General features: G+C 40.5%; 1 protein-coding gene across 1 annotated transcript; it reads left to right on the forward strand.

Moving 5' to 3' along the window:
- Window positions 1-4,036: 4,036 nt before the first annotated feature.
- Window positions 4,037-17,407, forward strand: LOC120031615 (PHD finger protein 1-like). The gene is made up of 15 exons (XM_038977420.1): window positions 4,037-4,391; window positions 4,956-5,034; window positions 5,172-5,253; window positions 5,927-6,013; window positions 6,528-6,622; window positions 7,149-7,297; window positions 8,755-8,850; window positions 9,342-9,410; window positions 9,634-9,757; window positions 10,142-10,209; window positions 10,476-10,607; window positions 12,236-12,314; window positions 16,474-16,589; window positions 16,872-16,955; window positions 17,092-17,407. Exons 2-15 carry the CDS (start codon window positions 4,957-4,959, stop codon window positions 17,405-17,407), a joined length of 1,575 nt encoding a protein of 524 aa, XP_038833348.1. The 5' UTR covers window positions 4,037-4,391; window position 4,956.
- The last annotated feature ends 3,713 nt before the right edge of the window (window positions 17,408-21,120 follow it).

Here is a 21,120-nt window from a genome sequence, read left to right on the forward strand (position 1 = left end):
ACAGGGGCCATAAGGGTATGTGCCCCCTCAGTTTTTATTTTTTCATGTAAAAAAAAAAAGGTTCCTTCCAAGGTGCACCACAGAGTAAAGATATGCTAGACAGGAAGCTATATACTCTAGTTCAGGGATCATCAACTAGATTCAGCCTCGGGACAATTTTTTTTGAGCGGATGGTCAGGGAGCCGGAACACAATTCAAATTAAAGTCTAGACTGAAAATTGACCGCAAGAAGCCCAAACAGATATTATATTTCATAACACTTTACCGAATACATTTAGTGTGTTCTCTCAGGCCACTACTCTGCTATCACATATTTACAATTCAACATCCATGTGTATCTTATCATGTGTATGTGTGTCTGTGCCATAAGGTGTATTTTTATCAGTTTTTTTAAATCTAATTTTACTGCTTACATGAGTTACTTGATGTGGAATAGAGTTCCATGTAGTCATGGCTCTTTGTAGTACTGTGCGCCTCCCATAGTCTGTTCTGGATTTGGGGACTGTGAAGAGACCTCTGGTGATATGTCTTGTGGGGTATGCATGGGTAGCTACCAAGCCATTTCAGGCTATTAATCAAGTCAGAGAAGCTTGTCTAACTATCTTAGCTGGCATGCCTGCTGGGTAGGCTGCTAGACTTTAGAAAAGCAAGCAATTACTAATGACTCAAATTCCTTTCAATCTTTTACCCAGATTTTAATGGAGATGCAGAGAAGCATATTTAGGGCTATGATGATACCAGTGTGGTAGTTGTACTAAACTCCTAAGGTATAAAAGGTCTTGAAGAATCAATGATCATCATTCATTAAAATAACAATTGAACAGATAAAGAGGTATATTTAGATAACCTATGCAGAAAAATATATTTTTAACATAGTCATAATTATTATGGCTCTAGATTGCAGGAAAAAAATGTTTCAGGTGTTCGAACAACCCCCCTCTCTAATAATGGGTTCATGACCAAAGTTCCCTCTAAGCTGCGTGTGTGCAGGCTTGAAGCATCCCTGAGACTGCCACGCAGGCAGAAGATATATCATCCCATGGAGAGAAGCATGAGATTGAACTTCACTCAACTTTCTAGAGTTTTCCCTGTTAGTTAACACTATTAATGTTTCCCTTTACTGTGGCAATGGTGATTGAATCAACGCAATATTAGCCACTTTTAATGCAACATACCGAAACAAAACGAATCATGCAAGACTTAGTATGCAAAACTAAATATGCAAGAGATTTTGTTGTAGGCACGACCGCATCGGAGTAGGATTATATTGCATTGAAACGCATGACTCAGCCCGTACTCTAAACAAACCTGTGCGGCATAACCAATCAGAGCTGCAGTAGGCCTATATGCAAATAGACAATTCCAAAGATGGATCTGTGCCATTTACGTTGAACTGAACTGTGTTTACAGCATGAGCGATTGTGAGTAGATGCGCTTGTTTTGAGATCAAGGCGAGAGTTGCATGTAAGCCATGTGTGCACATTTTGTTAATATCCTTTGCTAGTTAATGAGTTAGCCCAGTTATAGATCATTTGTAGTCAGAAATAGGGGAGCGATTGTGTACAATTCTAAACGTCTTTGAATAGCTAGTCAGGCAAACAGCTATTTTTTTGTCTTAAAGGGGCAGTGTTTTATTTTGATGCTTTCTTGAATAAGCTAAGTAGCTAATAGGCAGAGGGTAGCATAATTTGTCTGATTCTCTGTAATAACGGTATGGGAATAATAATGCTTTTTATTTTGTAAAGTGGTTTCTTGCATCAAACAACACAACAACATTTTCAGTCACCTCCTTGTCTGAAGGACAAGTGGATAAACAGGTTAATGTCACGCCCTGTATGTTTTTTCTCTCAAAAGTCTCATGGAATGTAGGCCTACATTGAACAGCATACATTGGCTGCTACTGTAGACTGAATGATTAAACAGTTATTTCCATGTTAATATATTATGGGATGCTTTTTCTTCATTGTTTTTGATGGTAGGCCACTCTGGTAGGCCTACATTATAATCAAATAGCCACAGTAGCCTACTTGGCCACAGTTAAAACGGTAACTTAAAGCGGGTACAGCCTCAGGGTTCATCGTACATTTTAACAATGTTCAAGTTTGCGCTCAGCGGACCTGAAATTTGCTCAGTGCTCAATTAGAGGGAACATTGTCCATGACGCCCCTGGATGTAATAGCACAATATCCTATTAATGGTGCTTGTTTCCTTCTATCTCTGAAAGTTTACTCTAATATTCTTAATTAAACGCTTCTATGGACACTAGCCACATTGAGTGTTGCCTAGTTTTTATCAGAAGCTCATGACTGTCTGCTTCCCCTCCGCCCTGTCTCATGACAGAACTGCTCACAAAGCCCCGGCTGTGTGTGTGAGAGGCATCTTTATTCCAAAAGGGAGAGCACATGAAATGCGTCAAGTTGTCAACCTTATGACCCCTGCACAAGCCCCGTATTAACATGACTAGGGGTCATTTTTCTCTTCTGTGATGATACTAAAGTTGGGCTAATGGGCTCACTATCCTTTCTTGGTAAATAGTGAATCTTGCTGTGAGACTGCTAGAAGCATAATTCCGTTTTGCCATTATTCAAAGCGACCCTCATCCAAATGCTAATGATACATTCCAAACATCTCTTTCATCACACAGTTATGTGAACTGAACTGTAGTTCAGCTAAATGCCACCACTGCATTTTTATTAGCCTCCCACTACACTACTGACAGAGCAGTGCATTAGAAGGTGTAGTGTGCTCGCCATCTAGTGTTGCCAATGAGGAACTCATTGTCATCCTTCAGAAATGCCAGTGGCCATTTTGAGCACAATATTACCATATGCTTGATATATTCATATGACAAAAACAAGCAAATGAACAAATACATATAATCTCATGATACAAATAACATATAAGAAACACCTCATCACTTGTTGTTTTGACTATTCAATTATAGGCTATGTTGCCTACTCATAGAATTGCTAAATTATGGTATGACACTTTAAAATGCCCTTTAATCTGCCGTTCATAAATTATATACATGAACATGTGTCCAATTTCTAGGGCTCATAATTAACCAATGGTAAATAAGTCAAATTGTTACTCATTCTGACATTGGTTATTACCATGTTATGTTATCACCCAGTTGTTGTGAGAAATGAAAGCTTGTGTGACCAGTGATATTCATGTTGATAGTGAGCAGTGACAAGTGGTGATGACATTATTGAGCATATGCATAGATTATTGAGCAGTAAAGAATAGATGATTGATCATAGATAATCAATATTTCACACACAATATGTGTATTAAGAGGAAATGTATAGGACAACTATAGACTATTGTAAATCACATTCAACAATTCCCTTTGATGACAGTGACAAGTTCTAATCCAAGCCTTAATTATCCTTAATTACTTAGGCTAACTTTGTATAGTGTCCAAAACCTGAAAATAGGCTTATCTGGCAAGAGGACCACAAAGACTGCACAAATAACTTTATATAAACAATCACAATGTTTATTATACATATTGTATATTGCAGCCTAGGCTATATAATACAAATGTGTAGTAATATTAAGAAATTAGATAATTTATGATTACACTATGATTATAGTTTATTTTAGCTGGAAGAAAAGAAAAATGCTGACTATAGCAAGGAAACTATTTATGGTGAAATTTACTGAATGGTAAAAAAAGGTGAATAACACGTGTGAGCGCAGCTTCCACTGGCCCTTTTAAAACTTTCTCCAGGACTCCAAACTTGCAGCACACTTCTTTGGGAGGTACCAATTAATGAGGTATGTAAAACTTCCACTAATTGGCCACATAAACTCCAGCGACTAACGTCGTTGGCTGATTTTTAATTGGCTTTTAGCACAATTTAGCTAATTCTTCAGAAAACACAGCTTTCCTTGTCATAACGGTTTAGAGGTAATTTCTTCGGATGTTAAGGTGTTCCCGCCGCCGTTGCCCCGGTCCCCCCTATCTCCCTCCCACTCTATCTCTCGGTGTTTTATGTCTGCGTCACAACAAGTCGGTCGAGAAAGAGGCAGGGATGATGGCGTCTCTCGCGGGTTGATTCTCGTGCTGCTCTGACAAACACGCTTAATAGCATCAATAGGTGGAGAAAAGAGAGCAAAGGCAAGGGAACATGACGAAACGACGTCGCGGAGGACAGACAGACAGAGAGAAAGACGGACGTACCGACGGTGTCTCACTGACGACTTGACTGACATACGCGCTTGGCACAGACACATACATGCACATCCACTTTGGCACACACGTAGGCTTCACATCCAACCGGGCAGTAATTGAGACGAGAGGAAAACAGAAGAGATAAAATATTTCATGTCAAGCCGGCACAGGAATCGCTGTGACCCCAACGGAGAGGAGTTCGACTTGACAGGTAGCAATGGCTCTCTGTTCCTCCAGCAACACTGTCTATGTTAATTTTTATTGATCTGAAAATGCTATTGTGTATCATGTGTCTCTTTGACTTGAGTGCCTGCACTGGAACAACCGCTGGATGTGCAGAGATTATGTCCATAGGCTACAGCGATTCCTTTCTATTCAAGTTTGTCGTTTTAGATTTTCAAAGAGGATACAACACAGAAGTGCATGAGAAAGCAAAGTATAGAGGCGTACAGTGTTACAATCAAACTACAGTGCAGTCATCATGCAGTGGTGAATGCATTTTCTCACATGTGTTGTGTCATAATGGTTTGTCCTGCTCCATGCATGGGCACTTACACTCATCATTAAATCTGCTGGATTCTGACTGTGGCTATGCTGGGTTTGTGAGAATGTAACCCCTTATCCACTCCAGCCAAGTGCCTATGGAATGATAAGGCCATAAACCTCTGTCAGCAATGGCAGCAAAGTATTCAGTGAATAAATCGGATTTCCATTTCACATGAGCCCCCTCCTCTCCCTCACTCCTTCTTTATCTCTCTCTCTCACTTCTCTTCAGGATGGGGGGAGTAAGTGAAGGGGATGATGTGTTAGCTCGATGGAGTGATGGACTACTGTACCTCGGTAATGTGAAAAGAGTAAGTGTGTGTGTGTGTGTGTGTGTGTGTGTGTGTGTGTGTGTGTGTGTGTGTGTGTGCGTGCGTGCGTGCGGTTGGAAAGTATTCTATTTAGGTTTGAGTGAACAATTCCACTCTCTTTCCATCCCTCTCCTCAGGTAGATGGAGTCAAGCAGTGTTGTCTGGTGAGATTTGAGGACAACTCGGAATTCTGGGTTCTAAGAAAAGACATTCATTCTTGTAAGACTTACAACTTACTCTTGTTTTCCTCAGTTAACTCAAAACATTTAACGGAGGTTTTTTGGGCACTGTGGACTTACTTTTGAATCAAAGTATTATCCCCTAAAATGTGGATAAAACTATTTCATTCATATCTACCCTTTCTATAGCTAGGGGGCTAATTGAGGATTCTCCATTATCATATTTTAATGATCTTTACGTTTACCTTACCTTGATTCACCTCAGGGAGTTTAAAGAAATTCATAAAATGTTTTTTGATGTTTCTCTCAGCTTTGAAAAGTTTGTTCTTAATTTGATGCTCTCTCTTCATTCCGATGCATTGTAGTTCAAAAGAATGTTGTGCAATTAAAGTCTTTAGTCAAGGTTGAAATACAACATTCCCTGGAAATGTTGGCAATTCTGATGGGGTACTTTTAGGTGTAATTGGTGTATTTATGAATTTATTAGTGTAATGACTCCATAGGGAAATGGCGCCCCCACGTAGTTAGTGTAAAGTGAAGGGAAGCACAGCCAAATATCCGCATGTCAAAAGGAGTGAAATCTGAAAGGGTGCAGGAGACATTGAAATCAATGAAGTGGCAAGGAAATGAATCAATATACATAAATTAACACTGTTGAGTGATCTCTCTCTTTCTCCCCCTCTCTCTGATACTCCTTTTCTCTCTCGCTTAAGTCTCAGTTGGAGTGGAAGAGGTTTGCTGTGTCTGTGATGCCCCGCCTCTTAAAGAACCTCTCATCAATTGTCTTAAATGTCGTCACGGTAAGAAAACACAGCATGTTATGTACTATTCATAGAGGTATTTTCAAATAATAACTTATGACGGATAGGCACAACTAATTGAAATAAAGAAAAAAAACAATGCCATCTATTTTTTTTCTTCAGGTTTTCTACCAGATAATATACACTGAGTGTACAAAACATTAGGAACACCTTCCTAATACTGAGTTGCACCCCTTTTGCCCTCAGAACAGCCTCAGTTGTCAGGGGAAATGGACTCTACAAGGTGTCGAAAGCGTCCCACATAGATGCTGGCCTATGTTGACTCCAATACTTCCCAGAGTTGTGTCAAGTTGGCTGGATGTCCTTTGGGTGGTGGACCATTCTTGATACACACGGGAAACTGTTGAGCGTTTAAAACCCAGCAGCGTTGCAGTTCCTAATGTTTTGTATACTCAGTGTATAATATTTCATGAAAAGAGACAAGGAAAGGTTCTCCGTCAGTAACATATACTCAGCATGTGAATTACAATAAACACTCTCCATTCCATAACAGGTTATCATCCTGAGTGCCACACTCCGTCCATTGAGCCGGAAGCTGACAGCAATTCTTGGATATGTCGGCAATGTGTCTTTGCAGTGGCGACCAAGGTTAGACTGCTAATCTTTCTGTTTCATACACTGCCTCTTGGCTCAGGGAAAATATCCATTTCAGACTTGTAACATTTTTTTGATCTATCCTGAGAAAGCAATTTCAATACCAGTGTTGTGTTAAACAGTGTTGTCAATGGATATATCTGAAGGATACCACAGAAATGTTACAACTCTGTATTATTGTGCCTGGACATCTGACCAGTTCGTCAATGCAGATTCTTTTCAAGATTATACTGTATTATCGTGATTATGGTCAGTAATTCATGTATGCTCCAATTCTGTACTGTAGGTGTTAGATGAGGGAGCACTGTGGTTAAGGGCTAATTGTCCATCGGTCAATGTCCATATCTCATTGACCTGACTTTTCTCAAGATATTATCTCACTTAGCTGACCTACAATAAAATGAGATGAATTGATTTTTCTGGATAGTTCCCATCCAATGTCATCTATCTTGAATGTACTGACATGACCGTGAGTGGAGAGGTCGCTGTAGTGAATCGATTTGTCAAAATTGTCTTTCAGAGAGGGGGAGCCATCAAACGAGGACGGTTTGCCCGGCTCATGCAAATCATGAAACTTCGGCTGCCCTATCAGCTGTCATCTTTAGACTGGGACCCACAGCATCTGACCAACCAGCAGCAGTGTTACTGCTACTGTGCCGGACCTGGAGAGTGAGTGACAATTTATAGCTTCTAACAGATGCCCTCAGTAGATATATTATGTTATACAACGGGTGGGTCTAATCATGAATGCTGATTGGTTAAAACCGCATTCCAGATGGTGTCTATTCCACAAGTTACCACCAGCTAAATCTATGACGTTAAAATGCCTATTTACTCTGTTCCATCTGACTGCGCAATCCACTGATCTCCACTATAAAAAGCATCTAGACATTATCTCACATTTCTTTCAGACTAACATTTAGTTTTTAACAGCGGAGATGTAAAAACATTGGTGTCTGTCTCCGACATTTGCAACATTGTTTCAATATTCAAATTGGATCTCCAGCTGTCCCATATTAATGAACGTGTAGGGAGTCGGGATGAGACAGACAGGAAGGCAGCTTTTCTCAGCCAGTTGAAATCATGAATCAGCATAATTTGTATGGATATATACAAATAACTATCAATCGAAAACAGGTCAAATGAAACAAAGTGCAGCTAGTTTGCTGTTTTTCCATCTTCAGTTTGAAGTGATTGTGTTAGCTGTGTTGTTGGCTAGCTCCTCTGAACAACAGTGTCCTAAAGAGAGAGCACATTTTCTGTCAGGCAAAATCGCGCCTCATTAGCTCATTGTTATGTATGTATCCAAATAAATGTCACTAGAAAACAGCTTAAACAAACGCAAATGCAGCTACTTTGCTGTTATTCCTGCTGTACTGTTTGACATGACTGTAAGTTAGCCGTAGTTAGCTAGCCAGCAAGCAAGGGATAACAACGTTGCAAGTCAGTATTTCAATGGAACATTTAGAACAAACAACTGGGTCGCATCCATAGATACAGAACAAAAAGACTGAGCGACTGGGTCGCGTCTTTGGCAACCGAACGAATTACCAGCCGGCTTGGGTAGCAACCCTAGATTTGTGTCGGGACTATATCTTGTGGAAGGAAGAAATGGTATGAATACATTAATCCAAATAACGTTTATAATGAAAATATGTCAATCATTATTTGAGTATGTTGTTAACCCGTTGTATAATAATAATAATATAATAATAATGTCCTCAAAGTCGGTGTTCGGAGAATATATTGACACGGTTTGCCGGCCCTCGACTTTGACTCGGTTCTAACAACACCCATACCAATATATCCTCCTAACACCGGCTTCTCGGGCATTATCACTTAATAATAACATTTTATAATTAGTGTTTAGCACATGTATTGGTCAATAAGCTTTACTATTCATTTTCCTTACCAACAAAAACAAATAGAATATTCATGTTTGAACCCTGTATGTCCTTTTCACCATTATATAGCTCTACTGTCAAGACATAATGTGTTTTTCAGTAGAGTATTGCAGCCTCTTGAAAAATACATAATATACTGTACTCTTGTCAGGTGGCCACCAGATGTTAGCTATGTTTAAGCCATTGGGGAGTGTGGTTAATGTTTTTATTTATCAACTGCAGGTGGAACTTGAAAATGTTGCAGTGTGGAAGTTGTGGTCAGTGGTTTCATGAAGCTTGCACACAGTGTCTGACCAAGCCGTTGTTATATGGAGACAGGTGAGACAGAGTATTGTTATCTATAACCTTGTACTGCTTTTTTGCATTGCCATTGTCAAACCATAACAGAGAGGTTATAAAACTGGCAGTGGTAGGGCTAATGCTGTTAGTGTTAATTGCTAATAGCAGTGTAGTGTTGTTATTCTGCCTCTCTGGTGTCCAATGTAATGTGGTAGTAGTTTAAAATGAATTCAAATTAGTCCAGTCCATTACACCATTATTGTCACATTAACCATTTGTATTATCCTACTGGTTTAATGCCCATGATATATTTATTATATTAGTCTTTGTTTCTGCATAGGAAAGTAATGTTTGAGATTGATGGTGAGGTAGAATGTGCTGGGTTGTTACATCTGCTAAACAGGTGATGGAAACTGGGAAGAATTTGCTGACACTAGCAACCATGTGCTATGTTATGTTTCCACTGACTTTTATTTCTGGTCAATCACAGACAAAAATAGAATCATCTGTGTTCTATTTCTTTCTGAAAGGTTTTATGAGTTCCAGTGCTCAGTCTGTGCAAGCGGACCAGAGACAATTCAACGGCTACCCATGAGCTGGTAAAGCTATACAGTATCTGCTAAGAGAAGAATACATCATTTAAACTGCAGGGATTATCACACTGAAACACTCTTGAAAACCAGTTTCTTCTGACAGGTTTATTGAGTCGTGTGGGTTACAATATGTTAATTCCTCTTACTCAATAATGTAATGAAAAGCTTTGTGATGTGATAAATTCTGAACTAACTGCGTCTTTTCCTGGTGTGTTTGTTGTAAATACAGGGTAGATTTGGCCCATTTGGTGCTCTACCACCTCTCCTTGTGCTGCAAGAGAAAATACTTTGATTTCGACCATGAAATCATGTCGTTTGCCAATGAGAATTGGGACTCTTTGCTTCTAGGCTCGGTATAAACATTTCCTCACTTACGTGCTATGATGAAACGATGTGAAAGTGTTAGCTAGCGTCATTGGTTAGCAGTCATGTGGTAATTATGTGCTTTGATTTCATTAGCTACTTGCCATTGTTATTTAGCACATTTTAAATGGTAAATATCATTTGTATTTTATGTGGCTCCCAGGTACTGCAGTTGCATTTAAATCAGTCATACCCTTTTTTAATGAACTGTTCACAAATCACATTAGTAACTAACTACGTTATCCATGGAAATGTTTACCTTTCGCCAATGAATGTCAATGTGTCTCTAAATGTGTTTCAGGCTACCATTTGTTTCAGGCTACCATCCACAGCGTTAATCAAACTCCTGATTTTCATTCCTCCCTGTCCCCCAGCTCTCTGACACACCAAGGCAAGATCGCTGCCACAATCTGCTCAACGCTTTGAACTCCAACAAAGACAGGTGAGAGTCTGCATATGATGCGAAGAATAAACAGAAGCCACAGCTATGCGTGACCAGATTTATGATAGCGTTGCTTCTGGAATTGTACATTTGGTTAAAGAAAATACAGTTAGTTAATTGTTTCTTAACTTTTTGATATTATCAATAGAGAACGAGAAGAAAACATGGACAATAATGCAAACTTGTTTTAAAAAGAACGATGACCGGACTTTACAAAGTTGTTGTCTACAAGTTTTGAAAGTCTTTTTCTCTGTGATGTCATCCAGGTTTGTCTCTGGTAAAGAGATCAAGAAGAAGAAGTGTCTTTTTGGGCTCCAGGTCCGAGCTCCGCCTCCCCTGACCTCTGATTCGTCTCCCCTCATCACTGACCCGCCCATCAACATCACCCAAAGGAGAAGGTCAGAGTAAGGACAACTTCTGTGATTTATTATTCTCTCATCACAAACACAAGCCTCAGGACTCAACTCCTTATATGGATACATTCATTCTAGTAATTAATTACACATTTACAATAGTGAAAAAGAGCGGCACCTTGTAGACGGTGGTCCTTCCAGCTGGATAGGAACAACTGTTCCTAACTAAACAGGCGCCTGTGTGCCTCATTAAATCATGACGGGAAGGACTCACTTATTTTACTCTGGTGAATATGTTTATAACTAATATTTGTATCAATAAATACATCATCTATAGTGTGTGTGTGTGTGTGTGTGGGCATACATGCTTGTGCGCATTCGCATGTGGATATTGATCATCTTGCTAAATGTTCTCAACACCATCTTCTCTTTCATTCTCTATAGGCTTAAAATAAAAAAGACCACATTTATACCAAAAGTTCAGGCACACCTACTCATTCAAGGGTATTTCTTTATTTGTACTATTTTCTACATTGTAAAATAATAGTGAAGACATTAAAACTATGAAATAACACATGGAATCAGGCAGTAACCAAAAAAGTGTTACATTTTTTAAATATTTGAGATTCTTTAAAGTAGCCACCCTTTGCCTTGATGACAGCTTTGCACACTCTTGGCATTCTCTCAACCAGCTTCACCTGGAATGCTTTTCCAACAGCCTTGAAGGTGTTCCCACATATGCTGAGCACTTGTTGGCTGCTTTTCCTTCACTCCACGGTCCAACTCATCCCACACCATCTCAATTGGGTTGAGGTCGGGTGATTGTGGAGTCCAGGTCATCTGATGCAGCACTCCATCACTCTCCTTCTTGGTCAAAAGCCCTTACACAATCTGGAAGTGTGTTGGGTCATTGTCCTGTTGAAAAACAAATAATAGTCCCACTAAGCACAAACCAGATGGGATAGCATATTGCTGTAGTAGCCATGCTGGTTAAGTGTGCCTTGAATTCTAAATAAATCACACAGTGTCACCAGCAAAGCATCATCACACCTCCTCCATGCTTCACACTGGGAACCACACATGCGAAGATCATCCGTTCACCTACTCTGCGTCTCACAAAGACACGGCGGTTGGAACCAAAAATCTCAAATTTGGACTCATCAGACCAAAGGACAGATTTCCACCGGTCTAATGTCCATTGCTCTTGTTTCTTAGCCCAACAAATTCTCATATTCTTATTGATGTCCTTAAGTAGTGGTTTCTTTGCAGCAATTTGACCATGAAGGCTTGATTCATGCAGTCTCCTCTGAACAGTTGATGTTGAGATGGCTGTTACACCTGCATTGCTTGCTGTTTGGGGTTTTAGGCTGGGTTTCTGTACAGCACTTTGAGATATCAGCTGATGTACGAAGGGCTATATAAATAAATTAGATTTGATTTTGATTTGTTACTTGAACTCTGTGAAGCATTTATTTGGGCTGCAATCTGAGGTGCAGTTAAATCGAATTAACTTATCCTCTGCAGCAGAGGATTGTAAAATTGTAAAAATAAAGAAAAACCCTGGAATGAGTAGGTGTGTCCAAACTTTTGACTCGTACTGTAGTTTTCTAAGTGAAAACATTGCACCACTCCTCAAGTTATTGACTGTGTCTCTGTGTTGTTGTGTGGAGCAGCCCATTGTCACTGCCCTGCCAGAGGAGAGCGGTGGGGCCAGAGTCACGCAAATCAAAGCGGCGCATCATGGAGACACAGGTCAGTGCTTCTGTCTCGAACCAGGCGTCAAGGGAGAGATCAGCCACCAGCCGCCCCCTCACTGCATAGCAAAGAGCTGCCTGGCATTGGAATGACATGTCAGTCAGTGTGTGGAGAAAAGATTATCCTTATAGCCAGTGTTGTCTGTTTACATATTCTTCAAAGCCCAGCCTACCCCTCATACACTATTGAAGCTGGTTCACGACTCGATCGAGTATGACGACATGTTATGGTCACGGGTTTAGAAATATATTTTTTAATATGAATAGAAAATACACATCCTTTTATACTACTGCTCAGGCTGGCTCCCTAATCCTGAGACAATAAATGTTATGGATTGTTCGTATTTCAGCGGGCAGTACTTCCAGCAGACTTGTATCCTGAGCGGACATGAATCATCTGCCATCTTAGGGCAGGTTGGTTATCCCAGAGAAAGTGAGAGGGGAAGGTACGCTGATATGCGGCATCTGGGAGCGCTTCCAAGTGCACTTTGCAGTCGATTACAGTTTGGCCAGGTGGCGCTGGCACTTTGACAGTGCAGCATTGACAGAGCACCTCGATTTAAAGGGACAGCACGCTAGTAAGGGGATAATGCTAGTATACCACTGCTGTATTTACTGTACATGTTGTGGGTCACAGTCCAGCATTGGAGGTTGATAGAGCTGAGGGTGTGCTGAGAACTGAGGAAGCAAATGATAGATGGGATAGAGTACTGATGCTTTTGTTGTTATGGTAGCGAGCTCACACTGTAAGAAATTCTACCTCAGTCTCCACAATATGAATCTACTTATCATAGGAAATGGAGGTGACAGATATACACTATATATACATAAGTATGTGGACATGGCTATTTCAGCCACACCTGTTGCTGAACATCACACAGCCATGCAATCTCCATAGACAAACATTGGCAGTAGAATGGCCTTACTTAAGAGCTCAGTGACTTTCAAGTAGAGCAGCCCCGATCAACTGTAAGTGCTGTTATTGTGAAGTGGAAACGTCTAGGAGCAACAACGGCTCAGCCGCGAAGTGGTAGGCCACAAGCTCACAGAACGGGACCTCCACGTGCTGGAGCGTGTAGCGCGTAAAATCGTCTGTCCTCAGTTGCAACACTCACTATCAAGTTCCAAAATGCCTCTGGAAGCAGCGTTGGCACAAGAACTGTTCGACGGGGGCTTCATGAAATGGGTTTCCATGGCTGAGAAAATCACCATTCGCAATGCCAAGCGTCCGATGGAGTGTTACAAAGCTTGCCGTCATTTGATTCTGGAGTAGTGGAAACGCGTTCTCTGGAGTGATGAATCACACTTCACCATCTGGCTGTCTGATGGACTCATCTGGGTTTGGCAGATTCCAGGAGAACGCTACCTGCCTCAATGCATAGTGCCAACTGTAAAGTTTGGTGGAGGAGGAATAATGGTCTGGGGCTGTTTTTCATGGTTCGGGTTAGGCCCGAATGACATTCTAGACTACTCCGATGCTGGCCTTCTAGGCAGAGTTCCTCTGTCCAGTGTCTGTGTTCTTTTTCCCATCTTAATCTTTTCTTTTATTGGCCAGTCTGAGATATGGCTTTTTCCTTGCAACTCTGCCTAGAAGACCAGCATCCCAGGGTTGCCTCTTCCCTGTTGACGTTGAGACTGGTGTTTTGCGGGTACTATTTAATGAAGCTGCCAGTTGAGGACTTGTGAGGCATCTGTTTCTCAAACTAGACACTCTAATGTACTTGTCCTCTTGCTCAGTTGTGCACCGGGGCCTCCCACTCCTCTTTCTATTCTGGTTACAGCCAGTTTGCGCTGTTCTGTGATGGGAGTAGTACACAGCGTTGTATGAGATCTTCCGTTTCTTGGCAATTTCTCACATGGAATTGCCTTAATTTCTCAGAACAAGAATAGACTGACGAGTTTCAGAAGAAAGTTCTTTGTTTCTGGCCATTTTGAACCTGTAATCGAACCCACAAATGCTGATGCTCCAGATACTCAACTAGTCTAAAGAAGGCCAGTTTTATTGCTTCTTTAATCAGACAAACAGTTTTCAGGTGTGATAACATAATTGCAAAAGGGTTTTCTAATGATCAATTAGCCTTTTAAAATGATACATTTGGATTAGCTAACACAACGTGCCATTGGAACACAGGAGTGATGGTTGTTGATAATGGGCCTCTGTACGCCTATGTACAGTTGAAGTTGGAAGTTTACATACATTTAGGTTGGAGTCATTAAAACTAGTTTTTCAACCACTCCATACATTTCTTGTTAACAAACTATTGTTTTGGCAAGTCGGTTAGGACCTCTACGTTGTACATGACACAAGTACTTTTTCCAACAAATGTTTACAGACAGATTATTTAACTTATAATTCACTCTATCACAATTCCAGTGGGTCAGAAGTTTACATACACTAAGTTGACTGTGCCTTTAAACAGCTTGGAAAATTCCAGAAAATAATGTCATGGCTTTAGAAGCTTCTGATAGGCTAATTGACATAATTTGAGTCAATTGGAGGTGTACCTGTGGATGTATTTCAAGGCCTACCCTAAACCCAGAGACTCTTCGCTCGATATCATAGGAAAATCAAAAGAAATCAGCCAAGACGTCAGAAAAAAATTGGAGACCTCCACAAGTCTGGTTCATCCTTGGGAGCAATTTCCAAATGCCTGAAGGTACCACGTTCATCTGTACAAACAATAATACACAAGTATAAACACCATGGGACCACGCAGCCGTCATACCGCTCAGGAAGGAGACGCGTTCTGTCTCCTAGAGATGAACGTACTTTGGTGCGATCCCAGAACAACAGTAAAGGACCTTGTGAAGATGCTGGAGGAAACAGGTACACAAGTATCTATATCCACAGTAAAACGAGTCCTATATCGACATAACCTGAAAGGCCGCTCAGCAAGAAAGAAGCCACTGCTCCAAAACCGCCATAAAAAAGACAGACTACGGTTTTCAACTGCACATGGGGACAAAGATCGTACTTTTTTTCTGATGAAACAAAAATAGAACTGTTTGGCCGTAAGGACCATCGTTATGTTTGGAGGGAAAAGGGAGAGGCTTGCAAGCCGAAGAACACCATCCCAACCGTGAAGAACGGGGGTGGCAGCATCATGTTGTGGGGGTGCTTTTCTGCAGGAGGGACTGGTGTACTTCACAAAATAGATGGCATCATGAGGAAGGGAAATTATGTGGATATATTGAAGCAATATCTGAAGACGTCAGGAAGTTAAAGCTTGGTCGCAAATGTGTCTTCCAAATGGACAATGACCCCAAGCATACTTCCAAAGTTGTGGCAAAATGGCCTAAGGACAACAAAGTCAAGGTATTGGAGTGGCAATTTGTGGGCATAACTGAAAAAGCGTGTGCGAGCAAGGAGGCCTACAAACCTCACTCAGTTACACCAGCTCTGTCAGGAGAAATGGGCCAAAATTCACCCAACTTATTGTGGAAAGCTTATGGAAGGCTACCCAAAACGTTTGACCCAAGTTAAACAATATAAAGGCAATGCTACCAAATACTAATTGAGTGTATGTAAACCTCTGACCCACTGGGAATGTGATGAAAGAAATAAAAGCTGAAATAAATAATTCTCTCTACTATTATTCTGACTTTTCACATTCTAAAAATAGTGGTGATCCTAACTGACCTAAGGCAGGGAATTTTTACTAGGATTAAGTGTCAGGAATTGTGAAGTTTAAATGTATTTGGCTAAGGTGTATGTAAACTTCTGACTTCAACTGTAGATATTCCATTAGAAATCAGCCGTTTCCAGCTACAATAGTCATTTACAATATTAACAATGTCTACACTGTATTTCTGATCAATTTGATGTTATTTTAATGGACAAAAACAAGGACATTTCTAAGTGCCCCCCAAACTTTTGAATGGTAGTGTATATTTCCTTGTTGAAAGGCTAGCCTTTTGTACTGACAAAGTTCCAGCGTCCGGCCTTTTTAAAAGTGAAATGCAATTAAATTTTTTAAATGATATGTATCATTTGATACAGTATGTTAATAGACCTTGGTTTTTATTTAGATGTATTCACAAGCAGTATGAATTCTTCTGTAAAGATAACGACATGAACTGAAGTATCATGTCTGTGTGATTGGATTCACTGATTTGGCGTCAAAACACTAGCTAATCAGTGTTTCTCCTGTGTCCAGCCTTGTCCGCCCCCGGTCCCAGCCACCCCAATAGATCTTGTGCCATGTTGCCATGGCTACGTAGGTGGAACTAACCTCTACAACTCCAGGAAGTCGGAGGAGGAGCTGAATTTGGGGTTGGTGCTATTATTGTGTTGGTTACACTTTACATACTGTATAACAAGTAATAATGCATTGTACTGTATTTACAGACTGTTACCGTTTTTTTACATTACATCCTCATTGATTTAGGCTACCCTTATCAAATCAAATTAAATTATATTGGTCACATACACGTATTTAGCAGATGTTATTGCGGGTGTAGGAAATGCTTGTATTAGGCAGTATGTCAGTGGAAATCCATGCATTGTTGCTTTTTGTCAGTTTTTTTTTGTTTTATGTCCCTGCTTTTCCCACAGCTCTCCACCTAAGCGGATGTTTGCCCTGTATCACCCCACCTATAACGGAGCCCCAGCCATCTCCAGAACCCTGCATCACTATAGGTCAGTGTTAACCACAGCTCCTCCTGCTCTCTGGGGACTACCCTCAATCTAGACATCTAGAGAGGAAACCATAGCTGTGCCTGGATGACAATGGAAAAAAGTATGAATCGTGAAATATAAATCTCTCTCTCTTCAGTGCGGAAGATCCTTGTAGAGTGCCGCCCCCCTGCCTCCCCTTTTCCCTGTCATCCTCCCACCATCACAACCACCACCACCACAACAACCACCACCACCAGCAGCACCAGCCTGGCCAGAAGTTGGATCCCTGCCCCTCCCTCTTGCTGCGTGATGTCCCTTCCTATCCGGGCGGCGTGGGGGGAGGGGGCGGGGGGGATGGGTCAGCTGTCAGGGGCTGGGGGGGCGGGGACGGGGTGAGGATTTTGGCGAGGCGAGTAACGCCAGACGGGAAGGTCCAGTACCTCGTGGAGTGGGGGAACGTGAGTGTGTACTGAGAGAAAGTGAGAGATAGAAGGGGGGGTGGAGGGAGGCAGAGAGGATCAACACACCAGAGTGCTTGGCAGGAAAGAGGGGATATTGGAGAGAGAGAGGAAGAATGACTGTCGTGCAGGTGCCACATCAGAAATGTGTGGAAACATCAAGTACAAGCAAAGCAAAAACCCCACACAAGGCAAATCCAGGTTGCTCAAACGATATCGCCTCCATTCTATATCATCACACTACGTGTTACTATATCTCCCTCTTTGCTAGTGTTTCTCCTATATTTGTACTGTATACCTTTGGAATATGCCTTTGCATTTATCATGTTTACGTTTGAAGATTGTATATACAGTATTTGATTATAGGCAATTTGTTACGTTACCTTTTGTCATACTTGATTTACATGATAGTATGTAATAGAAATATATTAGGAGCCACAACAGGGCTTTTGTTTTATAGTTAGATTTATATATTCACAATATAGAATGATTTGATGTGGTTGCATAGTGCCTATCTGGGTTGTGCATCTGCAGATTGAGAAGTTGACCTGAATCAAGTGATCAGGTGATTGAAATGTATGGCATGTATGATTACTATTCTATAAGGTTTTCTTCCTCATCCACCAATTGCAATTGTAGAGTCACGACAATGTTGTGTAGGCTTTCACACACAGAATTAGTGTAAAATACATTCCAAACAAATATTAAAACATCTCTTCGAGATTACTGATCAAAATCTTTGATCAGATAGCCATGGAAAATGGTCGCTCGTTGAGCCAGATTTGACTGTCAATTTGTTGAGGGGTGTTTTTGCATTGTTTTAGGGAAGAGAAGTCAACAAATGATGGTATTATGTGCAGGTGAAACTATTTGTACTGTTTTCCATTTTCAGGCCATAGACAGAGGAGTCAGCTCCTATCTTCCAGGTTACACTGAGGATGAGAGATAGCGTTAACTCTGGCCCACTTCCAAGCTGATACCTAAGCACTAGTCTGGACAATGTAGATCTGACAAGATTGGATAGATCTGAGCAATATGGCTTAAGTTTCATCCGGTCTATCAGAGGGAAAGGTGGAGCTTTCATCATATTTTTCATATATCCGATCCTTTCAGATGTACCCAAGAGTCTAAGGGGTTAGGGCTATGGGTTTGTGTTTGATTTGGAACTGGGCCCCAGAGATCATAGTGGAACAGGAGGTTGTGTATAGAACTCTAGAATATCATAGTGCAAGGTTCAGAGTTTATATTTATACAGATATTTATTCCTGCCTTTTGTGGGATAAAACACAGATAAGAGTAAATGTGTGCGTTGTATCCCCCAGAAGACAGATTGTGTTACAGGTGTAGTTACAGTAAATACGTAAATAACACAATAGGCAGTTATACTGTTATAATCATGTCATCAGAAAACATTTTCAGTCATTTAAAAAAAAAACACAGCAAGATGTTGCCCGTTCCCCAGATTGAATGATGTGAAATATGCCATCTCTTACTTAAACAATAAGGCCTGAGCGGGTGTGGTATTTGGCAAATATACCACGGCCAAGGGCTGTTCTTAAGCACAACCAAACGCGGAGTGCCTGGATACAGCCCATAGCCATTGTATATTGGCCATATACCACAAAGTATATAATATTTATAATATTGCTATTATTATAAACTGGTTAACAACGTAATTAGAACAGCAAACAAGTAATTTTGTGTCATACCCATGGTATAGAGTCTGATATACCACATCTTTCAGCCAATCAGCATTCAGCATTCAGGGCTCGAATGACCCGGTTTATAATAGTGAATAGATGATTGCTTAGCCTGGTCTCATAGACTAGACGTAACATAGTAAATGTAAATACGGAACACTCAAATTAGTATAATATGTTACGTTTGGTATGGTTAGATAAGGTTAAGACAGAAGGTTACTTAAGGCAAAAGGAAAGTAATGTGGATGGGTAGGAATATAACGCGAATGACTACCAACTCAAAGGTTGCATGTTCGAATCTCATCACGGACTTTAGCATTTTAGTGCATTAGCATCTTTGCAACTACTTGCTACTTTGCAGCTACTTAGCATGTTAGCTAACCCGTCCCCTAACCTTAACCCTTTAACTTAACTCCTCACCCTAACCTTAACCCCTAACCCCTAGTGTAGTTAACGTTAGCCACAACAAGTTGGAATTCGTAAAACATCATACATTTTGCAAATTCGTAACATATTGTACAAATTGCAATTCCTATCATATAATACAACATCCACAAATTAATACATATCATACAAAATGTAACATATCATACTAATTGGAGTGTCACAGATTTACATTTACTATGTTACGTCTACCCCTGAGTCTAGGTTGGATTGCAAAGGGTTTGGCACGTTTCTAAACAGCAGTGCAGGTCAAATGAACCTCCCAACTCAGTCCTTCCCATCCCAGTTTAGGATTTAGATAATTCTCAGTGAATTTGGCTGTAGTTGAATAGGAAGAGGTCTGTGGAACCATCAATTAGATGGTAATGAATGTATCTGTATGTTTTCTATGGTAAAGTATGTCTATAGACCCGTCAAGTGTTTGTTACTGTAGGTTATAGATGGAACTATACAAAATTACTTAAAAGGACTGGGGTAAATCTGATTTTGAGTTGAGGAACAAGAAGCTAAGTCTTCTCTTTTTTTATTATTTGTAGTCAAGTCCAAGTTTGGTTTGATGTATTTTTGGACTTTTGGTCAAATTACGTTTATACATGTATAACCTAGGCTGATACAGCCAATGTAAAATGTAAAAAATTTAAAGTTGCCCTTCACATCTTACTAATGTGCTTTGAGTGTTTTCTGTCAATTTCTTGTTTAACTTACAATATGTATAGGCCTATTTGTATTTACAGTAGGCTAGCCAATAATAATATATGATGAATTGCACTTCAGAGAGTTCTATTCTATTCCATTTTATTCTATTGGTATAGCAATAGACCACACATCCCATTCACATGCAGGTATTATGTGAAGAATCAATAGCCCTGCTGCCAGGCAAACCGACTGGCTAGTCCTTATGGCTCTGTTGCCAAGAATCTCTTTGCCATGGCATGTCAAGAGCCGTTGATTCATTGCAGTGACATTTCAGATAGCCTTGTGTATCTTAGAGGGCTATGATGATGCATACTGCATTAACTGTATGTTATCCTGTATAGATGGTGTCATTCTAATTAGCAGATCACTATTGGCCTTTACATAGGTCGGTTAGGCCGAAATGTATATTCAGCATGAAAGCTTTGGATGTAATTCTGTATAATGCATGTACTTACTTACGTTTCCCACTAGGAGGAGGTGTAAAGGAAAGATTAAAGTGCATTACCGTTCAGTCTCCAACTGCAGCTGCAAGAGCCAACCGCCAGGTGGTAGACATAATCCAAGTTTGACACCGTACTGTGCAGGCAGGTGAAGCAACTGAACCGAGCAGGATTCCATGTTGGCTCTATGGACCACTATTGGATCCAAGAGGAAATCATCAGCTTCCAACTGCACACGTGATGCCATTACTGAGCCTGATAATGTGTAGGTAGGCTCCATATATGTATAACTACTTTTAGCTTTGTTCATTTTAGGACACCAGCAACTTCAGATGTGTCGCTAAAAATGACCAATAGCCTTATCAATAATTTTGCCCATAATCTTTGTAATGGAACATAAAAGTGCAGGAATAAAGATGAAACCATTTTGCTCTAAATTTAGATCCTA

Source organism: Salvelinus namaycush, chromosome 37, assembly GCF_016432855.1.
Source record: "Salvelinus namaycush isolate Seneca chromosome 37, SaNama_1.0, whole genome shotgun sequence".
Taxonomy (NCBI): Eukaryota; Metazoa; Chordata; class Actinopteri; order Salmoniformes; family Salmonidae; genus Salvelinus; species Salvelinus namaycush.

Bases quoted from the DNA above. Each gene is read 5' to 3' on its own strand.
- LOC120031615 (XM_038977420.1), top strand. From the start codon at position 4,957: ATGGGGGGAGTAAGTGAAGGGGATGATGTGTTAGCTCGATGGAGTGAT. The intron at 6,014-6,527 runs GTAAGAAAACAC...ATTCCATAACAG, and splicing joins TTGTCTTAAATGTCGTCACG to GTTATCATCCTGAGTGCCAC. The intron at 10,210-10,475 runs GTGAGAGTCTGC...GATGTCATCCAG, and splicing joins TTGAACTCCAACAAAGACAG to GTTTGTCTCTGGTAAAGAGA.